Source organism: Microcaecilia unicolor, chromosome 1 (assembly GCF_901765095.1).
Source record: "Microcaecilia unicolor chromosome 1, aMicUni1.1, whole genome shotgun sequence".
NCBI classification, from domain to species: Eukaryota; Metazoa; Chordata; class Amphibia; order Gymnophiona; family Siphonopidae; genus Microcaecilia; species Microcaecilia unicolor.
In genome coordinates this window covers 71613202-71634079 of record NC_044031.1, presented here as the reverse complement: position 1 = coordinate 71634079, position 20878 = coordinate 71613202, and the positions used below count along the sequence as shown (strand labels likewise).

At 46.7% G+C, this 20878-nt stretch overlaps 1 protein-coding gene across 4 annotated transcripts in view; it reads left to right on the top strand.

Annotated features, from left to right (window-relative positions):
• The window catches only part of KMT2C (lysine methyltransferase 2C), a 917733-nt gene that overhangs the window by 134158 nt on the left and 762697 nt on the right, over positions 1-20878 (top strand). For all 4 annotated transcript variants that reach the window (XM_030198371.1, XM_030198346.1, XM_030198363.1 and 1 more), the window contains exon 2: positions 15206-15294. In XM_030198371.1, the coding sequence (XP_030054231.1) occupies positions 15249-15294 (46 nt within the window). In that variant the 5' untranslated portion in view covers positions 15206-15248. The remainder of the gene's footprint in view (positions 1-15205; positions 15295-20878) is intronic.

Below are 20878 nucleotides of genomic sequence, written 5' to 3'. Positions count from 1 at the left end.
TCCTGTGATAGGAGGATGACTTTCCCTCTTTCTTGAGGAGTGGACCAAGATTACCTCAGATCAGTGGGTCTTGGACCTGATCAGAGAAGGCTACAGAATAGAATTCAATGCCCCGATAAGAGACGTGTTTGTGGAGTCTCGATGCGGTTCTGCCGCCAAACTGGCGGCGGTAGAGGAGACTGTGCAAGGCTTGATTTATATAGGGGCGGTTTCCCCCGTGTCTCCTGCCGAATGCGGCTCTGGCCGTTACTCCATTTACTTTGTGGTGCCGCGAAAAGGAGGGTCTTTTTGGCCTATCCTAGACTTAAAAGAAGTCAACAAGTCTCTGAACGTGCAGCATTTTCACATGGAAACCCTGCACTCCATCGTAGCAGCGGAACAGACAGGAGAGTTTCTCACGTCTCTGGATCTGAAAGAAGCTTACTTGCACATACCAATTTGGCCCCCGCACCAGAGGTTTCTGCGTTTTGCGGTGATGAGAAAACATTTCCAGTTTCGGGCCTTGCCTTTTGGCCTCGCCACAGCTCCCCGAACCTTTTCCAAGGTAATGGTGGTAGTAGCTGCTTTTCTCAGGCGAGAGGGTATCCGGGTTCACCTGTACCTAGAACACTGGCTCATCAGAGCAGACACTGTAGAAGACAGTCATCAGGTTACAGCCAGAGTGGTCTCAGTACTGCAATCTCTGGGCTGGGTCATCAATATAGCCAAAAGTCACCTGACCCCCTCTCAATCTCTAGAATATTGGGGGTCCGGATCGACACAGCCTTGGGGATGGTCTTCCTACCCGAGCAAAGGCGGTGCAAGCTTCAGAACCGGGTCCATCTGCTCCTGAGGATGCCTTGCCCACGAGCTTGGGACATAGTCCAGCTGTTGGGGGTTGATGACCGCCAATTTGGAAGTGGTGCCTTGGGCGAGAGCGCACCTGAGACCTCTGCAGTGTTCCCTGCTTCAATGATGGTTTCCAGTGTCTCAGTATTATCAATGCAGACTCACGTGGCTCCCTGCGGCCCGGCTCAGTATGTTGTGGTGGCTCTCAGACAGCATGCTGCGGCGAGGAATGCCGCTAGCGCTCCCCGATTGGTGCCTGGTGGTAACATGTCAGCCTGAAGGGCTGGGGTGCACATTGCTGGGGAAGGCATGCCTAGGGTCTTTGGATACCCGAGGAGTCGGAGTGGTCATCAATCGCTTGGAGTTGAAAGCGATTTTCCAGTCGCTTCTGGCATTTCAATTGACCCTGGAAGGATTGGCTGTCAGAGTTCTGTCGGACAACACGACAGCAGTGGCCTACATAAATCGCCAAGGAGGCACTCAGTGCATAGCACTGGCAGCGCAGGCCGCGCAGATTTGCCACTGGGCCGAGCTTCATCTGCAGTTTCTGTCAGCAGCTCATATTGCAGGTCAGAGCAACGTGCAAGCCGATTATCTGAGCAGGAATCAGATCGACCCATCGGAGTGGGAACTTGCAGACTAAGTATTCCTGCAGATATGTGCCAAATGGGGAAAGCCCGTAATGGATCTTATGGCGTCAAGCACAAATGCCAAAGTCCCATGCTTCTATAGCAGACGGAGAGACCTCGCTCGGCAGGGTTGGATGCCTTGGCTCTACCCTGGCCTCAGGGCCTCCTGTATGTGTGTACTCCTGCGGATTCGGCTCCACCAAGGAGAGGTGGTTCTCATTGCCCTGGATTGGCCCAGGAGGCCGTGGTATGCGGACCTCCGGCGGATGCTGGTAGAGGATCCCCTACCATTACCTCTGGTACCGAACCTGTTGTCAAAGGGCCTGTTGACCATGGAGAACGCCTGCCGCTTTGGTCTTACGGCATGGCTATTGAGAGGGCGCAATTGAGAGACAAGGGTTATTCCAGTAAAGTCATTTCCACTCTCCTACAGGCCCGCATGTGTTCCACTTCTGTGGCTTATGCCAGGATTTGGCGCCAATTTGAGGCTTGGTGTGCTTCTGAAGCGATTACACCCATGCGGGCTTCTGTCTTGCTGATACTTGACTTTTTGCTGGATGGTTTACAAAAAGGCTTGGTCTATAATTCCCTGCGTGTTCAAGTGGCAGCCTTAGCATGTTTTCGAGGGAAGGTCGCTGGCCTCTCTCTGGCTACTTGCCCGGATGTGACGGTTTCTTAGAGGGGTGCTTCGGCTCCATTCTCCCATGCGGGTCCCGTGTCCGGCCTGGAACCTGGGGTTAGTTTTAAAGGCCCTTCAGTGTTCCCCCTTCGAGCCGCTTAGACGAGCTTCGGAGAAGGATGTGACCTTAAAGACTGTCTTTTTGTTGGCCGTGACATCGGCAAGACGGGTATCTGAGCTCCAGGCGCTGTCCTGTGGAGACCTATTTCTGCAATTCTCAGAGTCCGGAGTAATGGTACGTACGGTGCCTTCCTTCATGCCTAAGGTGTTTTCAGCGTTTCACCTAAACCAGCCTATTTTCCTGCCCTCCTTTTCTAAAGAGGAGTTTCTAGAAGCCTATGGGCAGTTGCACCTTCTGGATGTGCGAAGGGCTCTGTTGCAATATCTGTGCATGTGAAATGCCTTCAGGACCTCTGACCATCTTTTTGTTCTTTTGTCAGGTCCGCGCAGAGGGTCTCCAGCGTCTAAGGCCACTATAGCCCGTTGGCTCAAAGAAGCTATCTTTTCAGCATATCTGCTATCTGGCCGGCCTCCGCCTGAAGCCTTTAAGGCACATTCCACAAGAGCGATTTCCTCTTCTTGGGCTGAAACTGGAGCACTCTCTCTTCAAGAGATATGTAGGGCAGCTACTTGGGCTTCTAAGCTGTCGTTTGCCCGACATTACAGGCTGGATGTGGCTGCCAGGAGAGACGCTCATTTTGGTGCACAAGTGCTGGCGCGTGGTGTGGCTTGTTCCCACCCTATCTAGGGATTGCTTTGATACATCCCACTTGTAATGGATTCATCTGTTTGATAACAAGGAAGGGAAAATTAGATTCTTACCTTGGTAATTTTCTTTCCTTTAGTCTTAGCAGATGAATCCATGAGCCCTCCCTCAGTGGTTCATTATGTGATTTATGTTACTTTTATGTGCATTTTTCCCCGTAGATATGTTCCCTCATTGGGAGAAGTTGGAAAACAGTCTTCAGGATTTCTGTTCAGTTACAGGAGGATGAGTTCATTCCCTCCTTTGAATTATAGCTCCAGTTTTGGGGTGTTCATCCGCTGTGAGGAAAGTTCATGTTATTATGCTTTGCGGTGTAACACTGCTTTGGAAGCTTCAAATACTGAAGAAGCAGATGGAGCTAGCTGGCCATGAGGCACTATGGTTTTTCAGTGCTCTCTATCTCCACCTGCTGGTTGATGGACACAACCCACTCGTAATGGATTCATCTTCTATGACTAAAGGAAAGAAAATTACCAAGGTAAGAACCTAATTTTCACATATCACTCAAGTCCTCCACTACGGGATTCCAAGGAAAAAAAAAAGAGGAGAAGTCAAGGAGAAAAGCCAAGGAAATAGCAAATGCGAAGGATATGATGTTACTTTATGTCGTTCCGGATGTTGTCTTTGGAGGCGATGAATACTGAAAGCTGAGATTGGTCCACAAAGGTATATTTAGTAGTACCAAACCTAATTACACACTTGCAGGGGTATCTCAAAAAGAAGGTCCCCCCTGCTTGTATCACTGCCGGTTTCATTATGAGAAATTGTTTCCTCCTCCTTTGTTTCTCTCTTGAAAAGTCTGGAAACAAGGAAATACGTAAACCTAAAAAGGGCTTCTCCCTATGCTTAAAAAAACATTTGGAGTAGCCATTGCTTATCTGGAAGCAAGGCCACGGTTGCAACCAAAGTCGCAGCCATGGCAAATTCAGTATCCGACATTTCCAAGAAAGCTGAAATGTCCAAATTCCTCCCTTCCAGTTGTTGTTGCTGTTGTTCTACTGATTTTGGAGGTAAATAAAAAAACCTTTATGAAAGGTGGCAGATTTGACTCAGGTATACATAAATTTTCTGTAAGATATCTCTTCAGCATATCTCCTGGTTTTATCATTGGAATATAGGGAAAATTAACAAAACGCAAGTTCTGACTCCTTATATAATTCTCAAAGTTTCCAGATATTAATCTCAAACTTGAAACATCTTTCAAAATTAAAGATTGTACATTTTCTATTTTCTTTAAACCTTGTACCACTATGTCAACTCTAGGAGTCATTTTATCAACCTCTATTCTTTGCTTTTCAATCTTTTGTTGCATATCACTAATAGATTGAGTCTGTTTAGCTGTTTGAGAGAGAAACATTTGCCCCAGTTGGGACATAAGATCCCACAATGAGTCTAAGGTTACCTCGTTCAGTTTAGTAGTGAGGTCAATAGGAAACTGGATGTGTTTCTCAATTTTCTTCTCTCGCATTGTCTCCAGATCTTCCGCACCAGTCACAGGCAAACAAGTTTTGTCTGGAGGTAATAACCTCCCCACTCACGACTCCAATCGCTGATTTTGAGTCCCCAGCAACACTGATATCAATTCACCAATCTGGGAGGACGCCGTCGCTCCTTGAAGCGGGGAACTTGCTACCGTTGGCTGCAGAGGCGTATCTTCGGGACTCAGTGTAACATCCGACCCGAAAGACGCTGAAAACTCCTCCAAATCGCCAGCGCTTCACAGCGGGCCCGTCCCAACCCCTTCATCAACTGCCTGCTGCTGAACGAACCGATGATTTATCAGACATTTTGACTAAATGCAGCAGGAATCCCACAGCAACTTCTTCCATCCCCAAGAGAATCCCGTTGCAAATTCTTCCATACCTACAACCCACATTCCCGTGCAGCTGTCTAGTTTGGAATCGTAATGGTTAGTTATGGGGGTGGGGAGATGAATGAGGTGGCCTAAAGGTTAAAACAGTTGACCTGTCGTTCATGGGTGGTGAGTTCAGATCACAAGGAAATCAGGTGTGTTATCCACGTGAAACATGCAATGTGAAAAACAATGGTGGCATTGTTTAAAATGCTATGATTATATGGTGGATGCAGTTTATATGTTTGTGGTCCTAGTTGAACATTGTTGAAATGTTTATGGTTGTCATGAACATTTTAATGTATTCTCAAATAAAAAAGAATGACAAATAATTTCGATCAAGTAACACCCCTTATGAAAGCTGAATATTGGCTTCCTATTCCCTTTAGGATTGTATACAAAATAGCATTTCTGATTTTTTAAAATTGAACGTGATGGTCAGCTTCTTTTTCTTTCTAATTTACTTATCCCTTATGCTCTAACTAGGTTATTAAGATCTTCCCACAAAGCTTTGATCATTCTTATCAAATCATTTCCTTGAATCACATCAGAAAATCTAAATTTAGTGATGCAACACTGAAAATTTGCAATTCATTGCCTGAAGGCCTGTGAGAAGAGACTTAATTTAAAACAAGACCTCAAAATGTTCTTATTCCAAAATGTGTTTGATAAATCTTAGGATTTGGTGTGCTTCTTAGTCCGGAGGTATCTATCAAAAGAACAGATGTTGACCTTTAATTTTATTGTTTTAAATAGAACTAGACTTTTAGCTGTATCCAGACAGACTCAAACAGATAAACCTCAAATGTCATACAGCATAATTCATTAGTTAAAATAGATCATGCTGGCTAGTGAGTAGAACTGTACAATCAGAAAGTTAAAAAGTCTCTACCAAGAAAAAAATGTCAACATGTTAGTTTTCCATTCTTCTAATGTTTTTTGTATCTAGATTTACTGAGAAACTGAAACAGTATTTAGCAATGACCAAAAACTGTAGGGAGTCTGTGGTTTACAAACAGTTCTTACCAGTTATGTTTTAGTATTATGTATGTAATGGATAAAAGTTCCTTGCATCGTGTGCTAGAGTTTTGAACATTCAGAATCTAAAATCTTTTTTGAGTGATCTGGATGATCAGGATAGTTGTGTTCATTACTCCTTTGACTTGTAGCTGGAACAATCTGTTACCATTTCAGAATTAGTATTCTCCCAAATGTAACCAGGCGCTTAGCGTTTTAAATCTCATAACATGTAGGAGACCTAGGCAGAGTTTCAAACAGCAGCTTTTTTTTTTTTCCTGTTGATGCAGCACTAAGCTTGGTGTTATCCTGACACATTCCATACATGAAGCTCAAGAGTTTGACATTATAATTGGGTCTTCCTTGATGGACCCAGTATTTTAGTGCTATGAGCTGCCAGATAGCATTTACATTTATTTCTTAGTCTAAGGTAATTCTCCTCATTTAGTATCTTCAGGCTTTTATGAAGAGAGTATCAAATACTGCTGCTTCAGGTAGAAATGTTTTCATTAAGAAAAATGGATGTGTAGGATTTAGTTATTCTGAAAGAAACATGAATGAATTTTTGATTACTTAATAAATTTAAATGCAAACCAATCAGACAGCCCTTCATCAATATCGCTTACAAAAATGTTAAAAAGAACCGGCCCAAGAACCGAACCTTGCTGCACACCGCTGGCAACATCCTTTTCCTCAGAATGAGCTTCACTTAGCACTACCCTCTGTTGCCTTCCACTTAGTCAGTTCCTAACCTGGTCAGGTACTTTAGGGCACATACAGAGGGCACTCAAGTTTATTTATTAGTCATTTATGCGGAAACGTGTCAAACGCTTTGGAAACTCTATTTCCATAGCATCCTATAGACCAATCCAGTGACAGATGGGTTATGTCCCTCCTCTAGCAGGTTAGATAGAGAGCAAGCTTTGAGCTCCCTATATATGGTCACAAGCAGTCACATGATCCTCAGTATTCTCTCTATCTAGCAGGTGAATGGTCACAGCTCAGGAGCTCTGCTTCGCTCCTATCCTATTTTTAGGTGTAGTTGAGTTTGTTTGAATCTACTCTCCTACTTTGTAGGTGCAGTTGAGTGTTTGGGTCTCCTCTCCTACTTCGGTGGGTGTAGTTGAGTTAACTCCGGGGTTGAGGACTCTCTCAGGCTTGGGATCAAGTGGTGACACCTGGTGGTGCCAGGTCCCTCCCTTTCTCCCCCCTCCCGCTGGAGCCAGTGCAACTTGAAGTCTTTCTCCTCCTGATGCATTTAAAAAAACAAAACAACACAAAAAAAACCCCAAAAACGAAAGTACAAAGGATTCAGAAAAGCTCACTCAGGACAGATTCGTCGCAGCTCTGGATTTTTTTCAGGTACTGAAAACTTTTAAGCAGGAGGGGGTTGTACCCGGTATGTGTAGCGCAGCGCCTGGCTCTCCGGACCGCGTTCGCGTGGCGATGGGGGATGTGCGGCCTCCCGCGTTGACCACATTTTCCCGCTCTTTGGCCACTATTTTAGGAGCGTCTACCGCGCCAGTCGCCTAACCGTTGTTGCCCGTCCAGGCCGCGATGGTGACTCGGACCGCGTTTACCGCCCTTCCCCCGAGGCCGGCCTCTGACACACTTTAGTTCCGGGCCACTGTAGTTCCCTATTCTACGTTGACCACCCTTTCTTCAAGGCCGCTTAGGGATCGCGAGCCGCCCTAAAGAAGGGAGGTTTGGGAAAGATGCCCAATTCAAAAGAAGCACCTTTCTTCCTGCGCATTCCTCCTCGGGGTGAGGCAACGGGCGCCATCTTAGTTTCTCGCAGCTCCATGTCTTGAGACTTTGCAGCTGCTTTCTACGGTGTCAGAGAGCCCTTTTCCTCCTGAGCCCTTTTTGGATGTTGAATGGAGCTGGGAGCTCCGTTTTCCCCTAAAGACGCTCTGGGCCTTTCTGTTAAAAGGGCTGGGGCTGTCTTGGCAGAAGGGGCGCTGAGGCATGTGCATGTGAAGATATCCAAGACAGCACTATTTGGCAGATAAGTAATTGCGGTCTTATAAGAATTAGCAATGACACATGACATATGGAATGCTGCACTGGCAACTTAGGGGCAATTGATTGAGAATTCTTTAAAAGGTTAGGTCATGAAAGGGCTATCTCTCAGGCTTTAGTCTGACCTTCATGACCTTCTATATGAATTTGTGATGACACAACAATTATTCATTAAAGAATGATTTGATTTGTTTAATATTATTGTTTTGATAAAGTGTTAGTCATATGCCTTATTACTTTCCTAATAATTTTTGTATGTTTGCTTGTTCTGATTAGGAAGGTTTTTTTTTCCCCCCAATTGATTACTGTTTTATGTAGGGCCATGACGTCTCTGCAGTGTTGTGAATAGATGGAATGAAGTTCTTGTTTTGGTGTTAGATGAAGAAGATTAGCAGTCTCTCTGGAAGAGGATGCATGATTTTTATTTTGAATGTGGAGAGTGGTAGTGTTTTTAGAAGTGCTGGCGAGAGCCTGGAGAAGGCGGTTCATATCTGTATGTGCCATGGATTTGTAGGTGGATAAGATACTTTTCACATGAATTTGGGACAGATATCACTGGAATGGTAGAGACTATGGTATACCTAACACTAGAGTACTGCCTGTTAGGTCAGTGGGTGTGGGTTCAAAATACTGAGTTGGCAGGGAAGTTTCTGTATAGATATTAGATTCATATGGCCCAATATACAATTGTCTCACAACTGAAGGAGAAATTTAGTGCTCAATTGACACCTGTCCCAACAGCACTTTAAGATTTAAGATTAAAGAGGTGATGCCTCAAGAAGCCCCCGGCTATATAACTTCAAAGCTAACAGGGGCTGGGCTGCTTCATCATCGGCATACACCTCTAGGCTACTGAGCTGTACAACATCTAATCCACTCTTTTTTTCAATTTTTCTTTTTTTCTTTATTTCTTTTTTTCAGTTCAGTATACAATTTCAAATTCAAATTGGACTTAAAAGCCACTTAGCTTGTGAGGATCTGGTTTCTTTCTTAGCATCTTCAACGCTGAACACTAGACGCGACCATTTCGTCACCTGCTTCAGGGTCGTATAGTCTGCGTTGGTCTGTAGAAAGAGAGTACAATTAAAAACATGAATCTCAATTTTCGAGGCCGCATTACAGCAATCTTCTCAACTCAAAAGCATATTCTGCAGGCACCTCAGTGAGAAAAAGAAGCAGCTCCAATAAACCAGCCTAAAAAAAAATGGCCTCCCATGCTTAAATACACAGACACGTCAGACGCCAAGAGCCAATCTGACCAATCAGCATGTCAGAGTTCCTCTTCTCCATTTCAACGGAACCCCGGATATATTATCCTTCATAAGACCTGTCAACCAAATTCAAAAGAAATGGCCCCACTCGATCTTTCCATTCAAACCTTCAGGATACAGCGAGTGCAGGCGATGAATCCATCTCTGTTCACATTGAAATAATGTCCTCTTCCTGTTGCCCCCTATCCTCACCGGGGAAACCTCAATCTGGTGTAAAATAAAACATTTTAGTTCAGAAAAAGAATGTTCTGCTGCATCACAATGATTGACCAAAGGTGTGAGCATCTTTTTTGTGTGCAGCACACTCCGGTGCTCAATCAAGCGAACATATAGCATATGCGAGGTTTGCCCCACATATAACTTCTTGCAGGGACAAACCAAGCAATACACCACGTAGTCTGACTTACAGTTAGTATTCAGTTTTAAGGCAAACTCCTGTAGAGATTTCGGATGTCTAAACACCGTTAATTCAAGCATAGTATCACACACATACAATTGACAAGATATGGAATTCTTTCATTCACCCCCCCCTAAATTCTCATTGCTGACACTGGTGTAAACAAGGACGATTGTGGTGTTAGTCTGACATCAACATATGACAGGTACTGGGGTAAATATTGAAATATTGAGCTACTAATCCGTGTGTCTGCAAAATGTGAGTGTAGTTGGACCTGGGGGCATGATGTAGCACAATATTGTGACTGCATTTCTTGTCTCTTCTGCATCTTGTTGCAATCCCCAAGGCCAAATTTTGTTGTAACAGTGTGTGCCTGACCAAGAAATAAAAAGTTAAAAAAAGACATTTGCTTTTATGGTACACTCCATCTTCCAAGAATTAATACCAGTGTTTTTAAATATTTGACATTGGTTTAGAAAGTGAGTCAGCAAATACTTTTGAACTTTCCGGAGCACCAGGAAAGAATTGCTTGGTGGTAGTTCATATTATATTGAATATGACCTGGTTAGTCCATGCTTTGTATGATGTCATTTATTCAAGGAGAGACATGCCTTAGTGCAGTGGTTCCCAAACTTGGTCCTGGAGGCACCTCAGCTGGTCAGAGTTCCTGGAGGCACCTCAGCTGGTCAGAGTTTCAGTATATCCACAATGAATATTTATGAGATATATTTGCATTAAGTAGAGGCAGTACATGCAAATTTCTCTCATGAATATTCATTGTGGATATCCTGAAAACCTGATTGGCTGGGGTGCCTCCAGGACCAGGTTTGGGAACCAATGCTACTTTCCTCACTGAAATTCTCTATGCCTTTGGGAAGTTACTTTATCTCCCATTAAAAGATGCACACATTGGGTTTCTAAGCTCTGTAGGTAAAGGACTTTTTCTATATATCAATATGTAGATAAAAATGAATTTATTCTCTTGATTTCGCTGAAGCTAAGCTTCATCTTGGATTTGGTGGAATTGGGGTTGGTGGAAAATATATTGAAATGGCTTGACTGACTTTTAGGGAGGTTTGAGAGGAAGTAGTCTCTAGAAAAATTATTTTCCTTGTCATCAGCAGCAGATGAATCCATTAACTGATGGGTTGTATCCGCCTACCAGCAGGTGGAGATAGAGAACACTGCCTGGGGTGGCTCCTGTGCTTTGCCAGTTGAGCAGGGGTGTTGTGGCTGATGGTGCCCACTTTAAAGGCATATAGGTTCGCCCTTTCCCTGCCTTACCCATTCCCCATGCCTCCTGGAGTACCTCTGTTGCTGCCTGCCTTCAACTTTCCTCACAGCATTAAAAAAAAAGCGTGCTTTTTCTGCATGGCTGTTCTGAGGCTTTTTCCAGAGATCCTGGTTCTGTGCAGCTTGACCGGAGCTCGTTGACTTGGTCTTCTGCGGTGAGAGTGGTGCCCAGCTCCTCCGGGGAGGTCCCGCGGATGCTGTTCCAAACAGGGTAAGTTTTGGCGCAGAGCTGCCATTTTATTGCTATATATCCATCCAGTCGGGCGATGGCTGCTGAGGGAGTTAAGCACTGCCCCCATTGTGGTAAACACAGATCAGCAGCGGGGCTGTGTAAAACGTGCTCCTTAGACGCTCACGCTAGTATGAGCATGGCGAGCAATGTTTCTTCCCGCTCGATGGAGCTGGCAGCGGGTGCCATTTTGGATGCGCCGCATGTCTCGACCCTCGTGGTTGCGGAGGAGTCTGAGTGCAGGGGGACGCCTTGTTTAGAGGCTGCCAGAGGAGCTCCTACATCCGTTTCTCCTAATTCGGAGGCAGAGGGCCAGGGTGAGTTTTTCTCCCCTGAGTTTGTGCTTTTAATGCATAAGGCGTTCATGCTGAAAAGAGCTCTGCCGCAGGTGTCTGACACTGTGTTGCATCCTGGCTTCCCTCCGGGTGCTGACCCCCGGATATGGCTTCAGATGTTATTTCCTCCCCCGAGCGTTGGAAACACGCTAAACATAGACGGATAAATTCCCCGTCTGAAATTGGCGCATATCTCCCCCCCCCCCCCCCCGTGGTCAGGCTGCGGGGTGTCCTGAGGGGTCTGGCAGGGACGGATGATCCAGAGGAGGGTGTCTGTTTGCTACTGGATTTGGATGATCCCAATGCGGTCCGGATTTTCCACCGTGACGTGCTGCCAGCTCTTATTACTGACGCCTTGCAGGCCCTCTCGATTGATGATCCTGCTGAAGGCGAGGCCTCCTCTGTTAATCTTAGGATGGCAAGTACTAAGAAGCCAGTTGTTAGCCGGGGTGTTAGAGGCTATAGCAGCTTCACTTTGAAGGCACATAGGTCAGCCCTTTCTCTGCCTTACCCATGCCCCTGTGGATGTGGACATATTAGCTTGCTTTTCCCTGTCCTTTCCCACTCTGTGGATGCAGGCACATTGGTTCGCCTTTCCCTGCCTTTCCCACTTATCTGAGCCCCCGGAGTGATTTTATTTACCTCTTTTGCCTCTGCTTTCCTCACAGCGTTAAAAAAAAAAAAAAAAAAATTTAAGTCATGTCTCGCTTTAGCGCAGCGTTCTTGGAAAAGAGGTTTTTTTCTTGAGATTCTTCTGCAGGACTGGAGCTGTGATACTCGGTCTAGTGAGGTAAGAGTGTTTTCTGACTCCTCAGGGGGTGGGCCCGCGATCGGGACGTTTTTGGCGCGAACCACCATTTTTTAATTTTACCACCGTTTTTGGCGATGGCTGCGGAGACTGTAAAGCGCTGTTCTAAATGTGGCAAGTGCAAATCAGCAGCGGGACTCTGTAATTCGTGCTGTACAGACAGTAGAGCTGGCCCGAGCTTGGCGAGTGGCGATCTTTCGCGCTCTGAGCTGGCAGCGGACGCCATTTTGGATTTTCCACATTGCGCGGCCTCCATTGCGACGGAGAGTCCTGAATCCGGGGGGGGGGGGGGGTCCTCTGAGTTAGGCTAATAATAGAGCTGATAGCCCTGGGCAGGATCCGGGCGGTCAGGGAGCGGTTTTCTCCCCTGATTTTGTTTTAATGCTGCATAGGGCATACGTGCTTAAAAGAGCTCTTCCACAGGGATCTTCGGACCCTCTGCCTGCCCCCCTGGTGGATCCTGGTCTTTTGGAGTTGGCTTTGCCTGTTTCTTATCCTCCTGATAAACACAGAAGGGCTAATTCCCCCTCTGAGTGTGGCGCACCCCCCCTCCCCCCCCCCCCCCCCCCCCCCCCCCCCCCCGTGGTCGGGCTATGAGGATTCTGAGGGGTCTGGCAGAACTTCTTGGGCTGAGGAGCCAGAGTTGGGTGCAGAATTGCCACAGGAGCTTGATGATCCGTCTGCGGTGAGGATTTTCCACCGCGAGGAGCTGCCAGCGCTTATTTCAGATGCCTTACAAGCCCTCTCGATTGAAGATCCTGGGAGTGGCACAGCCTCCTCTGTTAATCCAAGGATGGCTAGTACCAGAAAGCCTGCTCGAGCCTTTCGTTTGCATGACTCCATCCAAGAGCTTATTTCGGCTCAATGGGCTGACCCCGAGGGACCTTTGAAGGTTGCCAGGGCTATGGGGCAATTATACCCTCCGAGTGAGGAACATTTGGCTCGCTTTGCAATGCCTAAAGTGGATGCCCTGGTCACGGCTGTGACAAAGAGAACTACCCTCTTTGTCGAAGGAGGTGTTGCCCTGAAGGATATTCAAGACCGCAGGCTTCATTCAGCTCTGAAGCGGTCCTTTGATTTGGCAGGTCTCACTGTTCGGGCGTCTGCATGCAGTTGTTATGCTGCTAGAGCCTGCCTGGCTTGGTTACAGCAGGTAGTGGAACAGCCCGGTGATGGAGCGGAGACCTTATCTGAAGTGGCTCTGCGGATGGAGTCGGCCTTGTCCTTTTTGGCTGACGCCCTTTATGATGTGGTCAGAGCTTCGGCTAAACAAATGGCTGTAGCAGTGGCGGCTCGCCGCACTCTTTGGCTACGACATTGGGCGGCGGACATGGCCTCTAAGCAAAGGTTGGTGAAGTTGCCCTTTCAAGGCCTTCTCCTGTTTGGTGAGGAGCTGGAGAACATTGTTAAAGGCCTGGGGGATTCCAAACCTCAGCGCTTGCCCGAAGATAGGCCGAAGCCTTTCTCTAAGGGTCAGGCGGTCCGCTCCTCTTACAGACCTTGCTTCCGTGAAGCTAGAAGGTACCGCCTGGGGCGTGCTGCTGGGTTCACTTCTCGTGCCCGCTTTCAGCAGAGAAACTCCTTTCGCTTGGACAAACGTTCCGCAGCTGCCGGTTCAAGGCCTGAAGTTCAAGGGCGACCCTCTCAATGATGGTGTGCCGGCCCCCTCCTCGTTTCCTGTCATCGGAGGAAGACTTTCCATCTTTTTCGAGGAGTGGGCCAAAATCTCCACAGATCAGTGGGTCTTGGACCTGATCAGAGACGGATACCGAATAGAATTCGACGCCCCGGTGAGAGACGTGTTTGTGGAGTCCCGATGTGGTTCTGCCGCCAAACGGGCGGCGGTAGAGGAGACTTTGCACAGTCTGTGCCAGATAGGGGCTGTGACCCCGGTGCTTCCCGCCGAACAAGGTCTAGGCCGCTACTCCATTTACTTTGTGGTGCCACGAAAAGGCGGGTCTTTTCGCCCGAGCCTTGAAAACTTTCTTTAAACATAGACATGAAGTCTTTCTGAATTGCAAAGTATTTTCTGATATTGCTAGACAAACTCAGAAAAGACGTCAGTCTTTTTTGAAACTTCGTGATCGTGTATTGTCACAGGGGGGAATTTTTTGTCTTAATTTTCCTTGTAAATGTGTTGTTAAATTTCAATCTATTAAATATGTTTTCTTTGAGAGTGATCAGTTAGCAAAATTCCTGGACTCCAGACAAGAACCAGCCGTAAACTCTCTGGTGCTTCCTCCATTAGTATCTACTCCATGATAGGATAAGTGGGAATATGTTCTATTCATTTTTTCCTATGTTAACCAATTTTTGAATAGTGCCTTGCCTATAATTGTGGGCTTTAGCAGTAATTATCATTTAATAGATTTTCTTTATAAAATATTTTCTTGTATGGTATGGTAATACTCCTTTTCTGTACAAGTGTTTCTTGTAAAATTCATTAAAATTACAAAAAAAAAAAAAAAAAAAAAAAAAATTTTGACAGCTTTATATTTATTTGAAAGCTTCCCATATGTAACCTTAGTTTTTTTTTTTTTTTTAACATCTTGGACTTGGGGGGGGGGGGGGTGTCCTGGGGCTTGAGCCACTGTCTCGCCACAGTTGTGGGCACTAAGGAGAGGCAATCTTGTTTTTGGAGTCGCAGGAGGCTCGATTTTTATAGGGGCAGCTTTAAGAAAGGCCCTGGCTCTGCCAGAGCATTGGGAGCTGAGTTGTGGGAACTCGCATAGCTCCAAAACCAAGTCTGCTGCTCCAGAACACCTTCACCTGCAGCAGGACCACGGCTCATTCTCCAGGATCTTCACCCGCACCCAGAACCTCAAGTTGCATATGTAAAAAAAAAAAAAACCCTACACATAGGCAGTCATAAACCTCACAAGTTTGCTATTGTTTTCAGTAGTTTCTGTGAATGTTTTGGGGTCACACAATATGGTGGCAAGCTCCGCCCACTGGCTTCAGCCCACAGAATGGGCCAGATAGGCCCATGCTGTCTCCTATCATAAACCTCCTTACTTCAAAGTAATCCATGCTGAAAAGCATTTGATGTAATCACGTTATTCTGTTCTTGTATTTTTAGGCCTCGAAGCAGAGGAAGAACTGCTGTGGAGGATGAAGATAGCATGGATGGTCTGGAGGCAGCAGAAACTGAGAACACTGTGGAAACAGGTAGAAGTTGCTTTTCTTGTACCAAAATAAGATTTAGGACCGGATTATCAACAGTGGCCTGATGGCTAGAAATGGGAATGATTTTACCCTTTGACTGGAAGGATTAGAAAGTTACCTTGAGGCATATTTTCAAAGCACTTAGCCTTCCAAAGTTCCATAGGTTTCTATGGAACTTTGGAAGGCTAAGTGCTTTGAAAATGAGCCCCCTTGTATAACAAATCACACTTTCCTTATTTCTTTAGAAGCAGATTTTTTTGCAGCTATCACATTATGGCACCTTTTTTTAATCCATGATGCTGATGTGACTTTGTCATGATTGTGGCCGTGACCTCTCCCAAACGTACCTTATTTCTGGTGGTCAGCTTCTGTGCTGGCTTCTGTTTCTTCTGTCTGTCCTTTCTGAGCTAGCTCTGTCTCTCTGTGCTGGCGGCTTCCAGCAGCATGACTCTAATTGCTTCACTATACTGCAGCTGTGTGTGTTGCCTGAGTTAGCTCTGCCTCTCTCTGGGTGTACTGGCTGCTTTCAGCGTGGCTTCAAGTGCTTCACGAGGCTGCATCTGTGTGGGTTGGGCCTCTCTGGGTTTCAGTGTGCTCTGTTTCAGTATGCTGTCTGCCTGTGTCTGATAGTGGTGACATCATCAGGCAGGGCCTTGATAAGGAAGTGGTGTTCTTTCCTTCAGGGCCTTTGCAACGTTGGCATTTGCGTTTGCATTTGCGCTTGCTATAGGGCCAGGTCAGTGTTAGTGCAGTATGCACTTGTGACTTGTGTGTTTAGCTTTTCTGCTTTTCCCTGGTGGTTCCCCTGCTTTCACTTTGGGAGCTTTAGAAGCACTACTGTGCTTTGGTGCTTTAGAAGCAGTTCTGGGTTTGGTGCTTTAGAAGCACTTCTGTGTTTGGGGCTTTGGAAGCTCTGTTGTGTTTAGTGCTTTGGAAGCACTGCTGACTTCTGTGTTTAGCTTCCCTGTTTTTTCCCTTGTGGCTCCCCTGTCTTCCCTTTTAGTGCTAGGAGCTCTGCTGGTAGTTTGTGTGCTTAGGAGCACCGTAGTTAGTTTAGGGTTGTAGAATTGTTGTGCTTGGTGCTTAGGAGCACCTCTGCTAGTTTATGTGTTTAGGTTCCCTGCTTTCTCCTTGTGGCTTCCCTGCTTTCCTTTGTAGTGCTTGGAAGCACTTATGTTTGTGTAGTGCTTAGTAGCACTGCTGTTGGTTCACTGTTAGGAGCCTTCTGTTGGTTTATTGTTAGGAGCACTTCTGTTAGTTTACTGTTAGGAACACTTCTGTTGGTTTAGGGCTTGGGAGCACTTATGTCAGTTTAGGATTTAGGAGCACTTCTGTTGCAAGCTTGTTCAAGTATCCTGGTCCCTGTGTTATCCGGTATCCAGTAAGTCCTGTCAGCCACTCAAACCCAAGGGCTCAACCCTTGGGGGGGCAGTGGCTAAGTGCAGGTGAAGCTGTACGGACCAGTCCAGTGTGTTCCGGTCCGGTGTGTTCCAGTACAGTGCTCCAGTCCAGTGTGTTTCGGTCCAGTGCGGACCAGTCCAGTGTCCTCCAGTCCAGGGGATTCCAGTCCATGTGTTCCGGCTTGCTGGGAGGTGCCTGCTTTCCTTGCCAGTGTGCTTGCCTAGTGTTGGTTGGTGGGTTTTGCCTGCTGCTGTCGCTCCTTGTCCGCAACCCAAGGGCTCACCTTTGCTCCAGAGGCTGGCCCCGCGGGCTCTGAACCTGAGAACCTGACAGACTTCTTTGAAACTTAATTGTAGAGTATGTGTTAATGCAAGAAAAGACAATTTCCTTGTCATCAGCAGCAGATGAATCCATTAACTGATGGGTTGTATCTGCCTACCAGCAGGTGGAGATAGAGAACACTGAAAAACCATAGTGCCTCTTGGACAGCTAGCCCCAACTGCCTTCAGTATTTCTCTATCTCCCAGGCTCTTATGGCGTTTCAAAAGACTCTGAAGGGACTTGCTGTCCGGGTTCTGTCAGTCAACATGACACTGGTGGTGTACATAAATCGTCAGGGAGGCACTCAGTGCAGGGCTCTGGCCGAGGAGGCCGCCCAGATTTGCCACTGGGCCGAGCTACACCTGCAGCTTCTGTCGGCAGCTCACATAGCAGGTCAGAGCAACGTGCAAGCCGATTTTCTCAGCAGGCATCAAATCGACCCGGCGGAATGGGAACTGGCAGAAGAAGTTTCTTCAGATTTGTGCCAAATGGGGGGACTCCCGGAATGGATCTAATGGCATCAAGTGCAAACGCCAAGGTACCTCGCTTTTTCAGCAGAAGGAGAGATCCTCACTTGGCGGGGTTGGATGCTCTGGCTCAACCCTGGCCCTCGGAGCTCCTGTACGTGTTCCCTTCTTGGCCCCTGATAGGGCGAGTCCTACTGCGGATTCGACAGCACCGAGGTCTAGTGATTCTCATCGCTCCAGATTGGCCAAGGCATCCGTGGTATGCGGATCTCCGCCGGATGTTGGTGGATGCTCCGGTGCATTTCCCCCTGGTGCCGAACCTTTTGGTTCAGGGTCCGGTGTCTGTGGAGGATCCCTGCCAATTTGGTCTTATGGCCTGGCTATTGAGAGGGCGCAATTGAGAGACAAGGGCTTCTCTAACAAGGTCATCTCCACTCTCTTGCAGGCCCACAAGTGGTGCACCTCCGCAGCTTATGTGCGGATCTGGTGCAAATTTGAGGCGTGGGGTGTTTCAAAGGCGATCACTCCCACACGGGCTACAGTCTCGAGAGTGCTGGACTTTTTGCAGGAGGGCTTACAAAAACATAGTAACAAAGTAGGTGACGGCAGAAAAAGACCTGCATGGTCTATCTAGTCTGCCCAACAAGATAAACTCATATGTGCTACTTCTTGTGTATACCTTACCTTGATTTGTATCTGCCGTTTTCAGAACACAGACCATAGAAGTCTTGCCCAGAACTAGCCCCATTTTCAGGACACAGACCGTAGAAGTCTTGCCCAGAACTAGCCCCACCACCCAAACACCAGCGGCTAAGCTTCTGAGGATCCATTCCTTCTGCACAGGATTCCTTTATGTTTATCCCACACATGCTAGAATTCCGCTACCGTTTTCATCTCCACCACCTCCCGCAGGAGGGCATTCCAAGTATCTACCACTCTCTCTGTGAAAAAATACTTCCTGACATTTTTCTTGCGTCTGCCCCCCTTCACTCTCATATCATGTCCTCTCGTTCTACCGCCCTCCCAAGTGGCAGCATTATCATGCTATCGAGGGAAAGTCGCTGGCTTGTCCCTTGTTGCTCTTCTGGACATTGCCTGATTTCTCAGAGGGGTGCTTAGGCTCCGTCCTCCCATCCGGTTGCCCTGTCCAGCCTGGAACCTCTTCAGTTTTCGCCCTTCGAGCCGCTTAAGCGAGCTTCGGAGAAGGATGTGACTCTCAAGACAGTCTTTTGGTGGCCATGACATCGGCTAGACGCGTGTCTGAGCTGCAGGCGCTGTCCTGTCGGAACCCTTTTCTGCAATTCTCGGAGTCCGGAGTAACGGTACGTACAGTGCCTTCCTTCCTGCCTAAGGTGGTTTCAGCGTTTCACCTGAACCAGCCCATTTTTCTTCCTTTTCTAGGGATGAGTTCCCGGACTCCTTTGGGCAGTTACATCTTCTGGATGTCCGCAGGGCGCTGTTGCAGTATCTACAGATGTCAAATGACTTCAGGACTTCTGATCACCTTTTTGTCTTGTTGTCAGTTCCTTGGGGTGGAGACCCGGCATCTATGGCCACTGTAGCCCGTTGGCTCAAGGAAGTCATTTTTTCTGCATATCTGCTTGCAGGTCGGTCTCCTCCTGAAGCGTTTAAGGCGCATTCCACGTGAGCGATTTCCTCCTTGTGGGCTGAAACGGGTGCACTCTCTCTTCAAGAGATCTGTAGTGCGGCTACTTGGGCTTCTCAGCTCCCTTTTGCCCGGCATTACAGGCTGGATGTTGCAGCGAAGCAATACGTTGTTTTTGGAGCTCAAGTATTGGCTCGTGGTGTGGCCTGTTCCCACCCTAAGTAGGGATTGCTTTTGTACATCCCATCAGTTAATGGAATCATCTGCTGCTGATGACAAGGAAGGGAAAATTAGGTTCTTACCTTGGTCATTTTCTTTCCTTTAGTTATAGCAGATGAATCCATGATCCCTCCCTGTCTGACTTTGTTTTTTGTTCAGATCTTTCATGCAGATATAAATCTCATTGGGAGAAGTTGGAAAACAGTTACCAGAATTTCAACATGATGTTCTACTACAGGAGGTTGAGATCGTCCCTCCTTTGATGCTCCTGTTCTGGGGCAATTGTTCACTGTTAGGAAAGTTTGTTATTATACCTTTATGGTTCACTCTGCTTTGGAAATCTCAAATACTGAAGGCAGTTGGGGCTAGCTGTCCAAGAGGCACTATGGTTTTTCAGTGTTCTCTATCTCCACCTGCTGGTAGGCGGATACAACACATCAGTTAATGGATTCATCTGCTGTGACTAAAGGAAAGAAAATTACCAAGGTAAGAACCTAATTTTCCCATTTTGGTATAGACTTTAACTATGTATACTGTATAATCAGAAAGTGCTATTCTTTCATTAACATTTTAAAATGTTTTTTTTTTTTGTGAAGTGTTGACTGAAAGGGAACATATTGGGCTTCTTGGTATTTAGCGTGCTTTAATTACCTAATGTCTGCGCAAAGGTCCTAATGCTGCTTGATGATTTTCCAATTGTGCATTTTCTGTAGCAATAGATCTTCAAAGCAGTTGAGATATAGTATGTAGTAATCAAATGCTTATTGGAGAACCAAAGCATTCTCACTAGCACAGATATGCTCTGGACAGGGCCATCCCCAGGCGTTAGAGGGTAAATGTCTCAAGACCCCTCCTTCTATATTGTGCTGTAAATCTGCATCTTTCCTTAACGTCCTTCTAGACCGGCCCAGGATTGGACTGATGGGTTGTGCACGCCTTCCAGCAGGTGGAGAGAAATTTCTGACTCTAGAGAGCCAATAAGAGCCCTGGCCATGTGACCCTAGCCTCAGTATTTTCTCAGTCTCCAGCAGGTGGGAGGTGATCCCAATAGTCTATCTCTCTCTTTCTTTACTTGGAAAAAAAATGGAATGTTACCTTCTGTACCTGGGGAATCTTGTTGAGAGGCTAGGAGATAAAGGTATTTTCTTCTCCAGCTTCTAGGGTGGTAAACTCGGGGGTTCCTGGGTCCCTTCCCCCTTCCTTCCCATCTCCCTTGGTTGTCAGGGAAGGCCAAGGAAAGGTGTTTTAGCCTTTGGGAGAGGCAGCCACTTTAGTTGTAAAACAAAAAAAAAACTCCCTGAGGCACAAACGAGCAGTCAGCTCCGTTGTGTTCTATTGGTTTTCTGTTGGCATTGCTTGCTCTTCAATTCCTCCCGCCTCTCAGCAGCTCTTGAGAAAAAAAAAAAGCTCCACGACGTTCGCACTAGCAAGTGGTTTTGTTAGTTTTTTTGTCTTTCTCCCTCTCGCTTCAGTCGTTCAGTGGCAGGGAAGGGCCAAGGAAAGGTGTTTTAACCTTTGGGAGAGGCAGCCACTTCTTTAGTTGTAAAACAAACAAACAAAAAAAACCCTCCCT